Here is an 18,827-nt window from a genome sequence, read left to right on the forward strand (position 1 = left end):
CCAGATGTCTGGGTGCATGGGTGGGGGGTCCCAGATGTCTGAGTCCATGGGTGGGGGGTCCCAGATGTCTGGGTCCGTGGGTGGGGGGGGTCCCCAATACCTGGGTCCTTGGGTGGGTGGGGGGCTCCAGATATCTGGGCCCATGGGTGGGGGGGGTCCCTGATGCTGTGGTCCATGGGTGGGGGGGTCCCAGATGTCTGGGTCCGTGGGTGGTGGGGTCCCCAATACCTGGGTCCTTGGGTGGGGGGGGGGGCTCCAGATATCTGGGCCCATGGGTGGGGGGGTCCCTGATGCTGTGGTCCATGGGTGGGGGGTCCCTGATGCCTGGGTCTGTGGGTGGGGGGGGTCCCCAATACCTGGGTCCTTGGGTGGGGGGGGGTCCCTGATGCTGTGGTCCATGGGTGGGAGGGGGGTCCCCCACACACCCGGGTCCATGGGTGAGGAGGGGTCCCCAACACCTGGGTCCATGGGTGGGGGGGTCCCAGGTATCTGGGACAATGGGGGGGGGGTGTGTGTGTGTCCCCCCAGAGAGCAGGGTCTTTGGGTGGGGGTCGGGGACCCCACGGGGGGGGGGGGTGCCTGGACGCCTGGGTCCCCTCTAGGGTGGGGGAGGGCTCACGTGTCCCCCTCCCCCCCCACCCCCCCCACCCCCCCCCTCGTCCCAATTTCTCCCAGCTAAATTTCACCACCCACCCCCGAGGGGGGCCCCGTGACCCAGATCGGGGGCGTCCTTGGCCTTAAAATTTGGGGGTGGGGGGTGTGTGTGTCACGCGCCCTCGTGCACGTCCTCGTGCAAGGCGGCGGCCATCTTGGTCCCGTCTCCCCCCCCCCCCCTCGTGCCCCACAGGACCCCCCGGAACAAGCACAAGTTCAAGTTGCACAGTTACAGCAGCCCCACCTTCTGCGACCACTGCGGCTCGTTGCTCTACGGCCTCGTGCACCAGGGCATGAAGTGCTCGTGTGAGTGTGCGGACGCACGAGGGCGGCGCCCGGGAGGGGCCGGGAGGGGCCGGGGCACGGCTTGGGGGGGGGGGGGGGGTTGGGGGGAGGGGCTCGTGCGAGGGGCCGCGGGCGGGTTTTGGAGCGGGGCGAGGCGCTTGTGCAAAGCTCTTGTGCAAAGCTCGTGTGCAAAAGCTCTCGTGAAAAGGTCTTGTGCAAAGCTCTCGTGCGAGGCTCCCCGGTGCGAGGGCTGGGCGCGCACTTGTGGGGGGTGGGTGGGGGCGCACACTTGTGGGGGGGGGTGGGGTGGGTGGGGGAGCGGTGTCCCGGGCGTGCGACACTCGTGCAAAGGTCCCCGTGTGAGGCGTGTAAGAGCCGTGCGTAAGGCCCGTGCAAAAAAAGAAGCCTGTGCGATGGCTCGTGCAAGGCTCGTGCAAGGCTTGTGCAAGGCTTGTGCAAGGCCTGTGTGACTCCTGTGCAAGGCTCGTGCAAGGCTTGTGCAAGGCCTGTGCAAGGCTTGTATGACTCCTGTGCAAGGCCTGTGCAAGGCCCCGTGCAAGGCCCCGTGCAATGTGCGTGCAACGCCCGTGCAAGGCAACACGCAAAGCTCACGTGAGCCCGTGCAAGGCTCCGTGCAAAGCCCCGTGCGCTGCTTGTGCAAAGCCCTGTGCGAGGCCCCACGTGATGCTTGTGCAAACCCCGGCACGATGCCCGTTGGATGCTTGTGCAAAACCCTTGTGCAAAGCCCTATGAAAGCCGCGCGTGAGCCCCGTGCGAGGCGGCGTGCGAAGCCTGTGCAAAGCCCCGTGCGAGCCCCATTTGAGGCGGGCACGAGGCGCGTGCGAGGCCCGTGCAAAGCCCCGTGCGGGCTGCGAGATGGACGTGCACAAGCGCCGCGTGCGGGGCGTGCCCGGCCTCCGCGGGGTCGAGGCGTGTGCGAGCCTCGTGCGAGCCTCGTGTGAGCCCCGTGCGAGGCCGTGCGAGCCCCGTGCGAGGCCGTGCGAGCCCCGTGCGCTGCCGTGCAGGCTGCGAGATGAACGTGCACAAGCGCTGCGTGCAGAGCGTGCCCAGCCTCTGCGGGGTCGATCACACCGAGCGCCGCGGCCGCCTCCAGCTCCGCATCCAGGCGCTGCCGGGGGAGCAGCTCCACGTCACCGGTACCGACCCCCCCCCACCGACCCCCCCCCCACGGACACCCCCCCCCGACCCCCCCAACCCACCCCACCCGCCCACTGACCCCCCCCCCACCCCCCCCCACGGACCCCCCCCTCCCCGACCCCCCCAAAGCCACCCCCCCCCCACGGACCCCTCTCCCCGACCCCCCCCCCCCACCGACCCCACCCCCCACCCCCCCCACCGAACCCCCCCCCCCCGACCCCCCCCCACGGACACCCCCCCCGACCCCCCCAACCCCCCCACCCGCCCACCCGACCCCCCCCCACCCCCCCCCGGCCCCCCTCCCCGACCCCCCCAAACCCACCCCCCCACCGAACCCCCCCCCGACCCCCCCCACGGACACCCCCCCGACCCCCCCAACCCACCCCACCCGCCCACCGACCCCCCCCACCCCCCCACGGACCCACCTCCCCGACCCCCCCAAACCCACCCCTCCACGGACCCCACCCCTCCCCGACCCCCCCAAACCCACCCCCCCCCCCGGACCCCCCTCCCCGACCCCCCCAAACCCACCCCCCCCCACGGACCCCCCTCCCCGACCCCCCCAAACCCACCCCCCCCACGGACCCCCCTCCCCGACCCCCCCAACCCACCCCCCCCCACGGACCCCCTCCACGACCCCCCCAAACCCACCCCCCCACGGACCCCCCCTCCCCGACCCCCCCACGGACACCCCCCCCCGACCCCCCCAACCCACCCCACCCGCCCACCGACCCCCCCCACCCCCCCCACGGCCCCCCCTCCCCGACCCCCCCCAAACCCACCCCCCCCACGGACCCCCCCTCCCCGACCCCCCAAACCCCCCCCCCGACCCCCCCCCACCTCCCCACGGACCCCCCTCCCCGACCCCCCAAACCCCCCCCCCGACCCCCCCCCCACCTCCCACGGACCCCCCTCCCGACCCCCCCAAACCCACCCCCCCCCCACGGACCCCCCTCCCCGACCCCCCCAAACCCACCCCCCCACGGACCCCCCCCTCCCCGACTCCCCCCACCCCCCCACGGACCCCCCTCCCCGACCCCCCCAAACCCACCCCCCCCGCACGGACCCCCCTCCCGACCCCCCCACCCCCCCCCGACCCCCCCCCCCGACCCCCCCCACCCCTCCACGGACCCCCCTCCCCGACCCCCCAAAGCCACCCCCCCCACGGACCCCCCTCCCCGACCCCCCCCACCCCCCCACCGACCCCCCCCACCCCCACGGACCCCCCTCCCCGACCCCCCCAAAGCCACCCCCCCACGGACCCCCCTCCCCGACCCCCCAAACCCACCCCTCCAAAACCCCAGGGCACCCCAAAACCCTGGGGCACCCCTCAAACACCTGGCACACCCCCCCCATGCCTGGGTTCCCTCCAACACTGGGGACCCCCCCCCCAACACCCGGGTCCCCCCAAATCCTGGGTCCCCCCAACCCCCCCAAATCCTGGATCCCCCCCCCATTCCTGGCCCCCCCCCATTCCTGGGCCCCCCCGAACACCCGGGTCCCCCCAAATCCTGGGTGTCCCCCCCCTATTTCTGCCCCCCCCCATTTCTGGGTCCCCCCCAGACCCCTGGGTCCCCCCAAAACCTGCCTCCCCAAAATCCTGCGTCCCCCAAATCCTGCGTCCCCCCCCCCCAAATTCCTTTGTCCCCCCCCAACATCTGCCCCCCCCAAACACCTGCCCCCCCAAATCATCACCCGCCCCCCCCCCTCAGCTCCCGGGTCCCCTCAACACCCCCCCCACCCCATGTCCTGGGTCCCCCCCAAATCCTGGGTGCCCCGACTCCTGCACCCCGAGACCCCTGGATCTCCCCCGGCCCCCCCCCAACCTCCCAGTCCCCCCCGACGCCTGGTGCCCCCCCAAACCCACTGAGCCCCCTCCCCAGCGCCCTTCCCCCCTCCCCAGACCCCGCCCCCAGCTCCTGGGTCCCCCCCGGCCCCCTGAGCCCCCCCACCCCAGCCCCCCGGCCCCCCCGACCCCCGAAGCCCCCCCCGACGCCTGGTGCCCCCCCCAAGCACCCTGAGCCCCCTCCCCCAGCCCCCCAGCCCCCCAACTCCTGGGTCCCCCCCGGCCCCCTGAGCCCCCCCACCCCAGCCCCCCGGCCCCCCCGACCCCCCGAAGCCCCCCCCCGACGCCTGGTGCCCCCCCCAAGCACCCTGAGCCCCCTCCCCAGCCCCCCAGCCCCCCAACTCCTGGGTCCCCCCCGGCCCCTGAGCCCCCCACCCCAGCCCCCCGGCCCCCCCGACCCCCGAAGCCCCCCCCCGACGCCTGGTGCCCCCCCCGCAGTGGGGGAGGCGCGCAACCTGATCCCCGATGGACCCCAACGGGCTCTCGGACCCCTACGTGAAGCTGAAGCTCATCCCCCGACCCCAAGAACGTCTCCAAGCAGAAGACGCGGACGGTGAAGGCCACCCTCAACCCCGTCTGGAACGAGGCCTTCCTCTTGTGAGCCCTCGTGCCAGCCCTCGTGCGACTCCACGTGTGAACCCCTCGTGCAAAGCCTCGTGCAAACCCCCCGTGGCTCCTCGTGCAACCCCCCCGTGGCTCCTCGCGTGAACCCCTCGTGCAAACCCTCCTGTGGCTCCTCGTGTGAACCCCTCGTGCAAACCCCTCGTGCAAACCCTCCTGTGGCTCCTCGTGTGAACCCCTCGTGCAAACCCCTCGTGCAAACTCTCCTGTGGCTCCTCGCGTGAACCCCTCGTGCAAACCCCTCGTGCAAACCCTCCTGTGGCTCCTCGTGTGAACCCCTCGTGCAAACCCCTCGTGCAAACTCTCCTGTGGCTCCTCGTGTGAACCCCTCGTGCAAACCCTCCTGTGGCTCCTCGTGTGAACCCCTCGTGCAAACCCCCCTGTGGCTCCTCGTGCGAACCCCTCGTGCAAACCCCCTGTGGCTCCTCGTGCGAACCCCTCGTGCAAACCCTCCTGTGGCTCCTCGTGTGAACCCCTCGTGCAAACCCCCCTGTGGCTCCTCGTGCAAACCCCTCGTGCAAACCCCTCGTGCAAACCCTCCTGTGGCTCCTTGTGCAAACCCTCGTGCAAACCCCCCTGTGGCTCCTCGTGTGAACCCCTTGTGCAAACCCCTCGTGCAAACCCCCCTGTGGCTCCTCGTGTGAACCCCTCGTGCAAACCCCTCGTGCAAACCCCCCTGTGGCTCCTCGTGTGAACCCCTCGTGGCAAACCCCTCGTGCAAACCCCCCTGTGGCTCCTCGTGTGAACCCCTCGTGCAAACCCCCCTGTGGCTCCTCGTGTGAACCCCTCGTGCAACCCCCCCTGTGGCTCCACGTGTGAACCCCTCGTGCAAACCCCTCGTGCAAACCCTCCTGTGGCTCCTCGTGTGAACCCCTCGTGCAAACCCCTCGTGCAAACCCCCCCTGTGGCTCCTCGTGTGAATCCCTCGTGCAAACCCCTCATGCAAACCCCCTGTGGCTCCTCGTGTGAACCCCCGTGCAAACCCCCCTGTGGCTCCTCGTGCAAACCCCTCGTGCAAACCCCCCCTGTGCTCCTCGTGTGAACCCCTCGTGCAAACCCTTGTGCAAGCTCTTGTGCAAATCCTCATGCAAATCCTCATGCAAACCCTCCCGTGGCTCCTAGTGTGAACCCTTGTGCAAACCCTCCTGTGAACCCCCCCTTGTGCAAACCCTGGTGAGGATCCTTGTGCAAACCCTCTCATAACCCCTCATACGAATCCTTGTGCAAATCCTCGTGCCAATCTGTGTGCTCACCCCTCGTGCAAATCGTCACACAAACCCTCCTGTGGCTCCTTGTGCAAACCCTGGTGAGAATCCTCGTGCAAAACCTCATACAAACCCTCGTGCAACCCTGTGCGCTCACCCCTCGTGCCAACCCTCCTGTGACTCCTCGTGTGAATCCTCGTGCAAACCCTCCTGTAAACCCTCATCAGCGTCCTCGTGCAAATCCTTGTGCAAACCCTCGTGCAAGGAGTGCAAGCGGGGTGGGGTTTGAGGGCGTGGGAGGAAGGAGGGGATTTGCACGGACGGGTGTGCAAGGCGGGGTGGGCGTGCAACGGGGGGGGGGGGCTTCACCAGGGCGTGCAACAGGGCTGTGCACCGGGGGTCACCAGGGTTGTGCACAAGGACCTTGCACGAGGGCTGTGCAACAGGGTGGTCACCAGGGTCGTGCACCAGGGTTTTAGCAACTGGGGGGAGCACAAGAGCCGTGCACAAGAGGCTTTGCACGAGGGTTGTGCAACATGGTGGGGGTCACCAGGGTCGTGCAAAGGGGGGTTTGGAATTGGGGAGGTGCACGAGGGCCTTGCACAAGGGTTGTGCAATGGGGAGTCACCAGGGTCGTGCACCAGGGTTTTAGCAACTAGGGGGTGCACAAGGGGCTTGCACGAGGGTTGTGGAATGGTGGGGGTCACCAGGGTCGTGCAAAGGGGGTTTTGGAATTGGGGGGTGCACGAGGGCCACGCACGAGGGCCTTGCACGAGGGCTGTGCAACATGGTGGGGGTCACCAGGGTCGTGCAAAGGGGGGTTTGGAATTGGGGGGTGCACAAGGGCCACGCACGAGGGCCTTGCACGAGGGCTGTGCAACATGGTGGGGGTCACCAGGGCCGTGCAAAGGGGGTTTTGGAATTGGGGGGTGCACAAGGGCCACGCACGAGGGCCTTGCACGAGGGCTGTGCAACATGGTGGGGGTCACCAGGGCCGTGCAAAGGGGGGTTTGGAATTGGGGAGGTGCACAAGGGCCGTGCACAAGGGCCTTGCACGAGGGTTGTGCAATGGGGGAGTCACCAGGTTCGTGCACCAGGGTTTTAGCAACTGGGGGGTGCACAAGGGCCACGCACGAGGGCCTTGCACGAGGGTTGTGCAACATGGTGGGGGTCACCAGGGTCGTGCAAAGGGGGGTTTGGAATTGGGGAGGTGCACGAGGGCCTTGCACAAGGGTTGTGCAATGGGGGAGTCACCAGGGTCATGCACCAGGGTTTTAGCAACTAGGGGGTGCACAAGGGGCTTGCACGAGGGTTGTGGAATGGTGGGGGTCACCAGGGTCGTGCAAAGGGGGTTTTGGAATTGGGGGGTGCACGAGGGCCACGCACGAGGGCCACGCACGAGGGCCTTGCACGAGGGCTGTGCAACATGGTGGGGGTCACCAGGGCCCTGCAAAGGGGTCGTGCACGCGGGCCGGGCACCAGGATTGTGCCAAAGGGGGTTCCCGGGGGTCGTGCGCGGGGGGGGGTGGGGGGTGGGGAGGGCGAGGCTCCGCACGAGGGCTCTCCCGAGCGTCGCCGTCGTGCCCCGCAGCACCCTGCGGCCGGGCGACGCGGAGCGGCGGCTCTCGGTGGAGGTTTGGGACTGGGACCGCACGTCCCGCAACGACTTCATGGGCGCCATGAGCTTCGGCGTGGCCGAGCTGCTCAAGGGCCACGTGGACGGCTGGTGAGCGCCTCGCACGAGGGCCTCGCACGGGGACACCCCCCCCCCGGGATGGGGAGTCTCGCACCGGGGCTTGCACGGGGAGCTCATATGGGGACCTTGCACGGGGGCCTTGCACGGGGGGGGGGACACTGGGGGCTTGTACGGGGGCCTTGCACGGGGCGGGGGACACTGGGGGCTTGCACGGGGGCCTTGCACGGGGGGGGACACTGGGGGCTTGCACGGGGGCCTTGCACGGGGCGGGGGACACTGGGGGCTTGCACGGGGGCCTTGCACGGGGGGGGGGGACACTGGGGGCTTGCACGGGGGCCTTGCACGGGGACCCTCCCCCTGGGACCTTGCACAGGGATCTCACACCGAGCCCTTGCACGGGGGGACACCCCCGGCCCCTGGCCTTGCACGGGGACCCTCACACTAGGCGGGGGGGGTGTTTGTGGGTGTCTTGCACGAGGACCTTGTATGGAGACCCCCCCCCCAAAACTCCACCTCCCCCGTGCCCCCCCATCCCCCCATGACCCCCATCCCCCCATACCCCGCCGTGCCCCCCCATCCCGCCGTACCCCCCCGTGCCCCCCATGACCCCCATCCCCCCGTGCCCCCCGTACCCCACCGTGCCCCCCATGACCCCGTACCCCCCCATACCCCCCCATGACCCCCATCCCCCCGTGCCCCCCGTGCCCCCCATACCCCGCCGTGCCCCCCATGACCCCATACCCCCCCGTACCCCCCCATGACCCCCATCCCCCCGTGCCCCCCCATGTCCCCCATCCCCCCGTGCCCCCCATGACCCCCACCCCCCCGTGCCCCCCGTGCCCCCCATGACCCCGTGCCCCCCCATCCCCCCGTGCCCCCCCGTGCCCCCCATGACCCCGTGCCCCCCCACCCCCCCGTGCCCCCCCCAGGTTCAAGCTGCTGAACCAGGAGGAGGGCGAGTACTACAACGTCCCCGTGGCCGACACCGACGACTGTGGCCTCCGGCCCAAGTTCGAGGTGAGACCCCCCCCTTCAGACCCCCCTGGACCCCCCAGACCCGCCCGGGACCCCCCCAGATCCAGCCCAGGACCCCCCAGACCCCCCCCAGGACCCCCCGGGATGACCCAGACCCACCCCGGGACACCCTGAGACCCCCCAGAATCCCCTGGGAACCCCCCCCCAGACCCCCTGGAACAACCCCAGGGTCCCCCAGCCCCCCCCCCTCCCCGGGACCCCTTGGAACCATCCTGGGACCCCCCCCCAAGGACCCCCCCCGAACCCCCTGGGATACCCCTGGGACCCCCTGAGGGGCCCTCAGCACCCCAGAAGCACATAGATCCCCCCTGGGACCCCCTCAGGACTCCCTCGGGACCCACAAGAAGCCCCTGGGACCCCCCAGAACCACAGGGACCCTCCTGGGACCCCCCAGAACACCCTAGGACCCCACTAGGACTCCCTGGGACCCCCCAGAACCCCCCTGGGACCCCACTGGGACACCCCAGAACCCTATGGGACCCCCCTAGGACCCCAAGGGGCCCTCAGCACCCCCCAGAACCACCTAGATCCCCCCGGGACCCCCTCGGGACTCCCTGGGACCCCACAAGAGAAGCCCCTGGGACCCCCCAGAACCACAGGGACCCCCCTGGGACCCCCCAGAGCCCCCTCTGGGACCACCAGAACCCCCCTGGGACTCCCCTGCAACCCCCTAGTACCCCCTGGGACCCCCCAGAACCCCCTAGGACTCCCTGGGGACACCCCTGAACCACAGGGACCCCCCCTGGGACCCCCCTGGGACCCCCCAGAGCCCCCCTGGGACCCCCCTAGGACTCCCTGGGGACACCCCTGAACCACAGGGACCCCCCCTGGGACCCCCCAGAGCCCCCCTGGGACCCCCCAGGACCCCCCGGGACTCCCCTGCAACCCCCTAGAACCCTATGGGACCCCCCGAACCCCCTGGGGACCCCCAGGAACACCCCTGGGACCCCCAGAACCCCCTGGGGACCCCCAGGACCCCCCCCTCACAGCACCCCCTTCTCTTCCAGGCCTGTAACTACCCCCTGGAGCTCTACGAGGTAAGACCCCCCTCGGGGCGAAGACCCCACCCACCTGGGCACCCCCCAGACCCCTGGGTGCCCCCCCTGAACTTTGGGGTCCCCCCAGACCCCTGGGTGTCCTGCCTGGATGCCGGGGTCCCCCCTGGGGGGGAGGGGGGAAGGGGACACCCCCCATGGTGTCCCCTGCCCCCCCCCCGACCTCTCTGTGACCCTTTGACCCCGTGGTGACCCCCTGGTGCCCTCTGACCCCTCGGTGACCCCTGCCCCCCCCGGTGACCCCTGAACCCCGCCGTGTGCCCCCGGGAAGTGCACAGCCTTAGACCCCTGCCTACCCCCCCACCCCATGACCCTTGACCCCCGTGTGACCCCTGACCCCCCCATGACCCCTGAATCCATGTCACGACCCCGGGGTCCCTGACCCCTGTGACCCCTGAGACCCCGTGTGACCCCTGACCCCCCCGTGACCCCTGAAACTTCATCACGACCCCGGGGGTCCCTGACCCCTGTGACCTGTGACCCCCGTATCACCCCTGACCCCCCTGTGACCCCGAGAGCCATGTGACGACCCCGGGGTCCCTGACCCCTGTGACCTGTGACCCTGGTGCCCGTATCACCCCTGACCCCCCTGTGACCCCGAGAGCCATGTGACGACCCCAGGGTCCCTGACCCCTGTGACCTGTGACCCCCATGACCCCGTGTGACCCCTGACCCCCCCATGACCCCTGAAGATGCGTCACGACCCCGGTGTCCCTGACCCCTGTGACCCCTGTGACCTGTGACCCCTGTGACCACCATGACCCCGTGTGACCCCTGACCCCATGACCCCTGAGGATGCGTCACGACCCCGGTGTCCCTGACCCCTGTGACCCCTGTGACCTGTGACCCCCATGACCCCGTGTCACCCCTGACCCCCGAAGCCACGTCACGACCCTGGGGAACCCCCCAACCCCCCCCCACGCCCCCTGACCCTTCACCCCTGACCTCTGACCCCGCAGAAGGTGCGCCGGGGGCCGGGGCCGTCGCCGTCGCCCTCCCCCAGCCCCACCGACCCCAAACGCGGCTTCTTCAGCCCCGGCCGCTCCCACCTGGGCGACTTCACCTTCCTCATGGTGCTGGGCAAGGGCAGCTTCGGCAAGGTGGGACCCCGAGACCCTGCGGGGGGACCCCGAGACCCTGCGGGGGGACCCTGCGGGGGGCCCCGAGACCCTGCGGGGGGACCCCGAGACCCTGCGGGGGGACCGAGACCCTGCGGGGGGGCCCGAGACCCTGCGGGACCCCCCAACCCCCGGGGGGACCCCGAGACCCTGCGGGGGGCCCCGAGACCCTGCGGGGGGACCCCGAGACCCTGCGGGGGGGCCCGAGACCCTGCGGGGGGACCCCGAGACCCTGCGGGGGGACCCCGAGACCCTGCGGGGGGCCCCGAGACCCTGCGGGACCCCCCAACCCCTGGGGGGCACCCGAGACCCTGCGGGGGGCCCCGAGACCCTGCGGGACCCCCCAACCCCTGGGGGGCACCCGAGACCCTGCGGGCACCCCCCAACCCCCGGGGGGGCCCCCGAGACCCTGCAGGGGGGCCCCGAGACCCTGCGGGACCCCCAACCCCCGGGGGGGCCCCAGAGACCCTGCGGGGGGGCCCCGAGACCCTGCGGGGGGGCCCCGAGACCCTGCGGGGGCCCCGAGACCCTGTGGGGGGACCCCGAGACCCTGCGGGGGGACCCCGAGACCCTGCGGGGGCCCCGAGACCCTGTGGGGGGACCCCGAGACCCTGCGGGGACCCCGAGACCCTGCGGGGGGCCCCGAGACCCTGCGGGGGGCCCCGAGACCCTGCGGGGGGGCCCGAGACCCTGCGGGGGCCCCGAGACCCTGTGGGGGGACCCCGAGACTCTGTGGGGGGGCCCGAGACCCTGCGGGGGCCCCGAGACCCTGTGGGGGGACCCCGAGACCCTGCGGGGGGACCCCGAGACCCTGCGGGGGCCCCGAGACCCTGTGGGGGGACCCCGAGACCCTGCGGGGACCCCGAGACCCTGCGGGGGGCCCCGAGACCCTGCGGGGGGCCCGAGACCCTGCGGGGGGCCCCGAGACCCTGCGGGGGGGCCCGAGACCCTGCGGGGGGACCCCGAGACCCTGCGGGGGGACCGAGACCCTGTGGGGGGCCCCGAGACCCTGCGGGGGGACCCCGAGACCCTGCGGGGGGGCCCCGAGACCCTGCGGGGGGACCCCGAGACCCTGCGGGAGCCCCCCAACCCCCGGGGGGGGCCCCGAGAGCCTGCGGGGGGACCCCGAGACCCTGCGGGGGGGCCCTGAGACCCTGCGGGGGCCCCGAGACCCTGCGGGGGGCCCTGAGACCCTGCGGGGGGCCCCGAGACCCTGCGGGGGGGCCCAAGACCCTGCGGGAACCCCCCAACCCCCGGGGGGCACCCGAGACCCTGCGGGACCCCCCCAACCCCCGGGGTGCCCCATAGACCCTGCGGGCACCCCCAACCCCCCGGGGGGGCCTGAACCCCGGGGGGGCCCCCGAAACCCTGTGGGCCGCCCCCACCCCGTTTCCCCTTTGCGTACCCCCCCCGGTGCCCCCCCAAGCCCCACCGGCGCCCCCCGAGCCCCCTCCCCCGGTGCCCCCCCAGCCCCCCCAAGTCCCCCGGAGCCCCCTCCCTTGTTGCCCCCCGAGCCCCCCCGATCCCCCCCGGCGCCCCCCGGAGCCCCCTCCCCCTGTGCCCCCCCAGCCCCCCCGGCGCCCCCCGGAGCCCCCCGGCGCCCCCCGGAGCCCCCTCCCCCGGTGCCCCCCCAAGCCCCCCGGCGCCCCCCGGCGCCCCCTCCCCCGGTGCCCCCCGAGCCCCCCCGATGCCCCCCAAGCCCCCCGATGCCCCCAGCCCCCCGACCCCCCGGCGCCCCCCGACCCCCCGGCGCCCCCCGGCGCCCCCTCCCCCGGTGCCCCCCCAGCCCCCCCAGCCCCCCCGATGCCCCCCAGCCCCCCCGACCCCCCGGCGCCCCCCGACCCCCCGGCGCCCGCAGGTGATGCTGGCCGAGCGGCGGGGCACGGCCGAGCTCTTCGCCATCAAGATCCTCAAGAAGGACGTGGTGGTGCAGGACGACGACGCCGCGTGCACGATGGTGGAGCGGCGCGTGCTGGCGCTGGGGCCCCGCCCCCACTTCCTCACCCACCTCCACTCCACCTTCCAGACCACCGTGGGTGCCGGGGGGGGCGCTGGGAGGGGCTGGGGGGCACTGGGAGGGGCTGGGGGGCACTGGGAACACTGGGAGGGGCGGCTGGGGGGCGCTGGGAGGGACTGGGGGGCACTGGGAGCACTGGGAGGGGCGGCTGGGGGGCACTGGGAGGGGCTGGGGGGCACTGGGAGCACTGGGAGGGGCGGCTGGGGGGCACTGGGAGGGGCTGGGGGGCACTGGGAGGGACTGGGGGGCACTGGGAACACTGGGAGGGGCGGCTGGGGGGCGCTGGGGGGGGCTGGGGGGCACTGGGAGCACTGGGAGGGGCGGCTGGGGGGCGCTGGGAGGGACTGGGGGACACTGGGGGGGGGACTGGGGGACACTGGGGGGCACTGGGAGGGGCGGCTAGGGGGCACTGGGGGGCACTGGGAGCACTGGGAGGGGCGGCTGGGGGGCACTGGGAGGGGCGGCTGGGGGGCACTGGGAGGGACTGGGGGGCACTGGGAGCACTGGGAGGGGCGGCTGGAGGGTCTGGGGGGCGCTGGGAGGGACTGGGAGAGGTGGGGGAACTGGAAGGGGTGGGGGGGCACCGGGAGCACTGGGAGCGGTGGGGGCACTGGGAGGGGTGGGGGCGCACTGGGAGGGGGGGACTGGGGGGGGCACTGGGGTCACTGGGAGCACTGGGGGCGGTGCCGGTGACCCCCCCGCGCCCCCCAGGACCGCCTGTATTTCGTCATGGAGTACGTCACCGGCGGCGACCTCATGTACCACATCCAGCAGGTCGGCAAGTTCAAGGAGCCCCACGCCACGTGAGTGAGCCGCGACCCACATCCCCGCGACCCACATCCCCCCGCGACCCACATCCCCCGGGACCCACATCCCCCGGGACCCACACCCCCCCGCGACCCACATCCCCCGGGACCCACATCCCCCGCGACCCACATCCCCCCGCGACCCACATCCCCCCGCGACCCACATCCCCCCCGCGACCCACATCCCCCCCGGGACCCACATCCCCCCGGGACCCACATCCCCCCGCGACCCACATCCCCCGCGACCCACATCCCCCGCGACGCACATCCCCCAGGACCCACACCCCCCCGGGACCCACACCCCCCCGGGACCCACATCCCCCGCGACCCACATCCCCCGGGACCCACATCCCCCGGGACCCACATCCCCCCGGGACCCACATCCCCCGGGACCAACATCCCCCCCGGGACCCACACCCCCCGCGACCCACATCCCCCCCGGGACCAACATCCCCCCCGGGACCAACATCCCCCCGGGACCCACATCCCCCGCGACCCACATCCCCCCCGGGACCCACATCCCCCCCGGGACCCACATCCCCCCCGGGACCCACATCCCCCGCGACCCACATCCCCCCCGGGACCCACATCCCCCCCGGGACCCACATCCCCGCGACCCACATCCCCCCGCGACCCACATCCCCCCCGGGACCCACATCCCCCCGGGACCCACATCCCCCGCGACCCACATCCCCCGCGACCCACATCCCCCGCGACCCACATCCCCCGGGACCCACATCCCCCCGCGACCCACATCCCCCGGGACCCACATCCCCCCGGGACCCACATCCCCCCGCGACCCACATCCCCCCGGGACCCACATCCCCCGCGACCCACATCCCCCCGGGACCCACACCCCCCGCGACCCACACCCCCCGGGACCCACACCCCCCGGGACCCACACCCCCCCCGCGACCCACACCCCCCGCGACCCACACCCCCCCCGGGACCCACATCCCCCCCGGGACCCACACCCCCCCGGGACCCACATCCCCGCGACCCACATCCCCCGGGACCCACACCCCCGGGACCCACATCCCCCCGCGACCCACATCCCCCCGCGACCCACACCCCCCGCGACCCACACCCCCCGCGACCCACATCCCCCCGGGACCCACATCCCCCCCGGGACCCACATCCCCCCGCGACGCACATCCCCCGGGACCCACATCCCCCGCGACCCACATCCCCCCGGGACCCCCACATCCCCCCGGGACCCCCATCCCCCTGGGACCCCCGCATCCCACCCGCGACCCACATCCCCCCAGGACCCACATCCCCCGCGACCCACATCCCCCCCCGGGACCCCCACATCCCCCCCCCCGTGACCCCCACACCCCCCCGGGACCCCCACATCCCCCCCCGGAACCCCCAAATCCCCCCGGGACCCCCATCCCCCCGTGACCCCCACACCCCCCCCGGGACCCCCACATCCCACCCCCTGGACCCCCCCCAGGAACCCCAAACTCCAAGGGACACCCCAACCCCCAGGGGATCCCTAACCCCAACCCCCCCGGAGACCCCCAATTCCCCCAGGGACCCCCAAATCCCCTGTGGGGGGACCCCCCCGACCCCCTGGGCCCCCCCAAAACCCCCTCCCCGCCAAACCCCCTGCCCCCCCTCCCTCCAGCCCCCCAACACCTCACCCCTCCCCACCCCTCCCTCCTCCCACCCCCCTACCCCACCCCAACGACCCCTCCCCATCCCAGGGGCACCCCCCCAGATACTGGGGGAGGGTGGGGTGTCCCCCCTAATCCCCCCCAAATTGAGGGGGGGGTCCCTAATCCCCCCCCCCCCCCCCAGGTTTTACGCTGCCGAAATCGCCATCGGCCTCTTCTTCCTCCACAACAAAGGCATCATTTACCGGTGAGACACAAGCCCCCCCCCCCACCTTCAACCCCAGCCCCTCTGGGACCCCCAGGACCCCCAGGACCCCCCCCCAAACCCCCCCCCGACCCCCCCCCAGGGACCTGAAGCTGGACAACGTGATGCTGGACGCCCAAGGCCACGTCAAGATCACCGACTTCGGGATGTGCAAAGAGAACATGTTCCCCGGGGCCACCACCCGCACCTTCTGCGGGACCCCCGACTACATCGCCCCCGAGGTGGGGGGGGGCCCGACTACATCGCCCCCGAGGTGGGGGGGGGCCCCGGCACCTGGGGGGACCCCGAAATCCGGGGGGGCGGCAGGTGTTGGGGGCACCCACCAGCCCCACTTCCAGGGGGACCCAAGTAACTGGGAAACCAAGGGATGATTTTGGGGGGTCCCTGGTGGTTTGGGGGGGTCCCTGGTGGTTTTGGGGGGGTCCCTGGTGGTTTGGGGGGGCCCCGGCATCTGGGGGGACCCCAAAATCTGGGGGCGGCAGGTGTTGGGGGCACCCACCAGCCCCACTTCCAGGGGGACCCAAGTAACTGGGAAACCAAGGGATGATTTTGGGTGACCCGTAGTGTTTGAGGGGGGTCCCTGGTGATTTGGGGGGGGTCCCTGGTAGTTTAGGGGGTCCCTGGTGGTTTGGGGGGCCCCGGCATCTGGGGGGACCCCGAAATCCGGGGGGCGGCAGGTGTTGGGGGCACCCACCAGCCCCACTTCCAGGGGGACCCAAGTAACTGGGAAACCAAGGGATGATTTTGGGGGGTCCCTGGTGTTTGAGGGGGGTCCCTGGTGTTTGAGGGGGGTCCCTGGTGGTTTGGGGGGTCCCTGGTGGTTTGGGGGGGCCCCGGCATCTGGGGGACCCCAAAATCTGGGGGGGGGGCAGGTGTTGGGGGCACCCACCAGCCCCACTTCCAGGGGGCCCAAGTAACTGGGAAACCAAGGGATGATTTTGGGGGGTCCCCGGTGGTTTGGGGGGGGTCCCTGGTGGTTTGGGGGGTCCCTGGTGGTTTGGGGGGGCCCCGGCATCTGGGGGGACCCCAAAATCTGGGGGGGGGGGCAGGTGTTGGGGGCACCCACCAGCCCCACTTCCAGGGGGACCCAAGTAACTGGGAAACCAAGGGATGATTTTGGGGGGTCCCTGGTGTTTGAGGGGGGTCCCTGGTGTTTGGGGGGGTCTCTGGTGTTTTGGGGGGGGTCCTTCTCAGCGAGGGGACCCAGATATTGGGGTGCTGTCCCCCCCCCAGATCATCGCCTACCAGCCCTACGGGAAGTCGGTCGACTGGTGGTCTTTTGGGGTGCTGCTCTATGAGATGCTGGCGGGGCAGGTGGGGTGATTTGGGGGGCCCCTGGGGGTCCCTAGGGGTGATATGGGGGGGGGTCCTGGGGGCCAGAGGCCAGCCTGGGGGTGCTGGGGGGATTTGGGGGGCCCTGGGGTCCCTGGGAGGGATTTGGAGGGGGCCAGGGGACAACCTGGGGGGTGCTGGGGGGATTTTGGGGGGACCCTAGGGGTGGTATGGGGGGATTCTGGGGGGCAAGGGGAAACCTGGGGGGTGCTGGGGGGTGCTGGGGGGATTTGGGGTGGCCCTGGGGGTGATATGGGGGGGATTTGGTGGGGCCAGGGCCAATTTGGGGGGTGCTGGGGGGATTTGGGGTGACCCTGGGGGTCCCTAGGGGTGATATGGGAGGATTTGGGGGGCCAGGGCTAATTTGGGGGGTGCTGGGGGGATTTGGGGTGACCCTGGGGGTCCCTAGGGGTGATATGGGGGGATTTGGGGGGCCAGGGCTAATTTGGGGGGTGCTGGGGGGACTTGGGGGGACCCTGGGGGTCCCTAGGGGTGATATGAGGGGGATTTGGGGGGTCCGTGAGGGCCAATTTGGGGGGTGCTGGGGGGATTTGGGGGGTCTGTGGTGGTTTTAGGGGGTCTGTGGGGGTTTTGGGGGGTCCATGAGGGATTTGGGGGGGGGTCCGTGAGGATTTGGGGGGTCTGTGGTCCTTTAGGGGGTCTGGGGGGGTTTTGGGGGGGTCCGTGAGGATTTGGGGGGGGGTCCGTGAGGGATTTGGGGGGTCTGTGGTCCTTTAGGGGGTCTGGGGGGGTTTTTGGGGGGGGTCCGTGAGGGATTTGGGGGGTCCGTGGCGGTTTTAGGGGGGCTGTGGGGGATTTTGGGGGGGGGGGGCAGAGAGTCTATAGGGATTTTAGGGACGCTGTGAGGGGTTTGGGGGGGTCCATAGGGATTGGGGGGGGGGGGCTGTGAGGGGTTTGGGGGGGCTGTGGGTGTTTTTGGGGGGGTGCCTGTGAATTTGGGGGTGCCTGACCCCCCCCCCAGCCCCCCTTCGATGGGGAGGACGAGGACGAGCTCTTCCAGTCCATCATGGAGCAGACGGTGACGTACCCCAAATCCCTCTCCCGCGAGGCCGTCGCCATCTGCAAGGGGGTGAGCGGGGGCCCCCCCAAATCCCTGAGGCCCCCCCAAATCCCTGGGCTCCCCCCCTTCCCTCCCCCCCCCACCCCAAACCCCCCCCCACCCACCCCCATCCTTCTTAAGCCCTCCCAAATCCACCGGGGCCCCCCCAAGAATCCTCAGGCCCCCTCAAATCCCCCACAGACCCCCCCAAAAAAATATTGGGGACCCCCCATATCCCTTCCCCCCCCCCAAACCTTAGGACCCCCCCCAAAAATCCTGATGCTCCTCAAAACCATCGGACACCCCCCCCCAATCCTGAGCCCGTCCCCAAACCCCTTTGCTTCTCGGGGGGTGGGGGGGGCTGTTCCCTGCGGGTTTTGGGGGTCCCAGGGGGGTTTTGGGGGTACAGGGGGGGTCTGACCCCCCCGTGCCCCCCCCCCAGTTCCTGACGAAGCACCCCGGGAAGCGGCTGGGGGCGGGGGCGGGGGGGGAGCAGGAGGTCCGCCAGCACCCCTTTTTTCGTCGCACCGACTGGGAGCGCCTGGAACGGCTGGAGGTGCCCCCCCCCTTCACCCCCCGCCCGGTGAGTGGCCCCCCCAAATCCCCCCACCCCCCCGGCGCCCCCCACACCCCCCAGAGCCCCCCCAAATCCCCCCACACCCCCCAGAGCCCCCCCAAATCCCCCCACCCCCCCGGCGCCCCCCCAAATCCCCCACCCCCCCGGCGCCCCCCAAATCCCCCCACACCCCCCAGAGCCCCCCCAAATCCCCCCACCCCCCCGGCGCCCCCCCACCCCCCCCAGAGCCCCCCCAAATCCCTCCCCACACCCCCCAGAGCCCCCCCAAATCCCCCCCACCCCCCCGGCGCCCCCCAAATCCCCCCACCCCCCCGGCGCCCCCCAAATCCCCCCACACCCCCCAGAGCCCCCCCCAAATCCCCCCACACACCCCCGGCGCCCCCCCAAATCCCCCCACCCCCCCGGCGCCCCCCACACCCCCCAGAGCCCCCCAAATCCCCCCACACCCCCCAGAGCCCCCCCAAATCCCCCCCACCCC

At 72.1% G+C, this 18,827-nt stretch overlaps 1 protein-coding gene across 1 annotated transcript; it reads left to right on the plus strand.

The window, feature by feature from the left end:
- Positions 1–848: 848 nt before the first annotated feature.
- Positions 849–18,389, plus strand: LOC135311003 (protein kinase C gamma type-like; the record flags this gene model as incomplete). Its single annotated transcript, XM_064440153.1, is given in 16 exon segments — positions 849–960; positions 1,965–2,096; positions 4,382–4,404; positions 4,406–4,456; positions 4,458–4,540; positions 7,361–7,495; positions 8,395–8,482; positions 9,508–9,537; positions 10,515–10,655; positions 12,532–12,705; positions 13,402–13,493; positions 15,300–15,362; positions 15,463–15,601; positions 16,614–16,694; positions 17,695–17,802; positions 18,215–18,389. Coding segments are annotated over 16 exon segments (1,528 nt in total), but the record flags the coding sequence as incomplete, so codon positions are not given.
- Between the last annotated feature and the right edge of the window lie 438 nt (positions 18,390–18,827).

This window comes from Phalacrocorax carbo, unplaced genomic scaffold (genome assembly GCF_963921805.1).
Source record: "Phalacrocorax carbo unplaced genomic scaffold, bPhaCar2.1 SCAFFOLD_397, whole genome shotgun sequence".
NCBI lineage: Eukaryota > Metazoa > Chordata > Aves > Suliformes > Phalacrocoracidae > Phalacrocorax > Phalacrocorax carbo.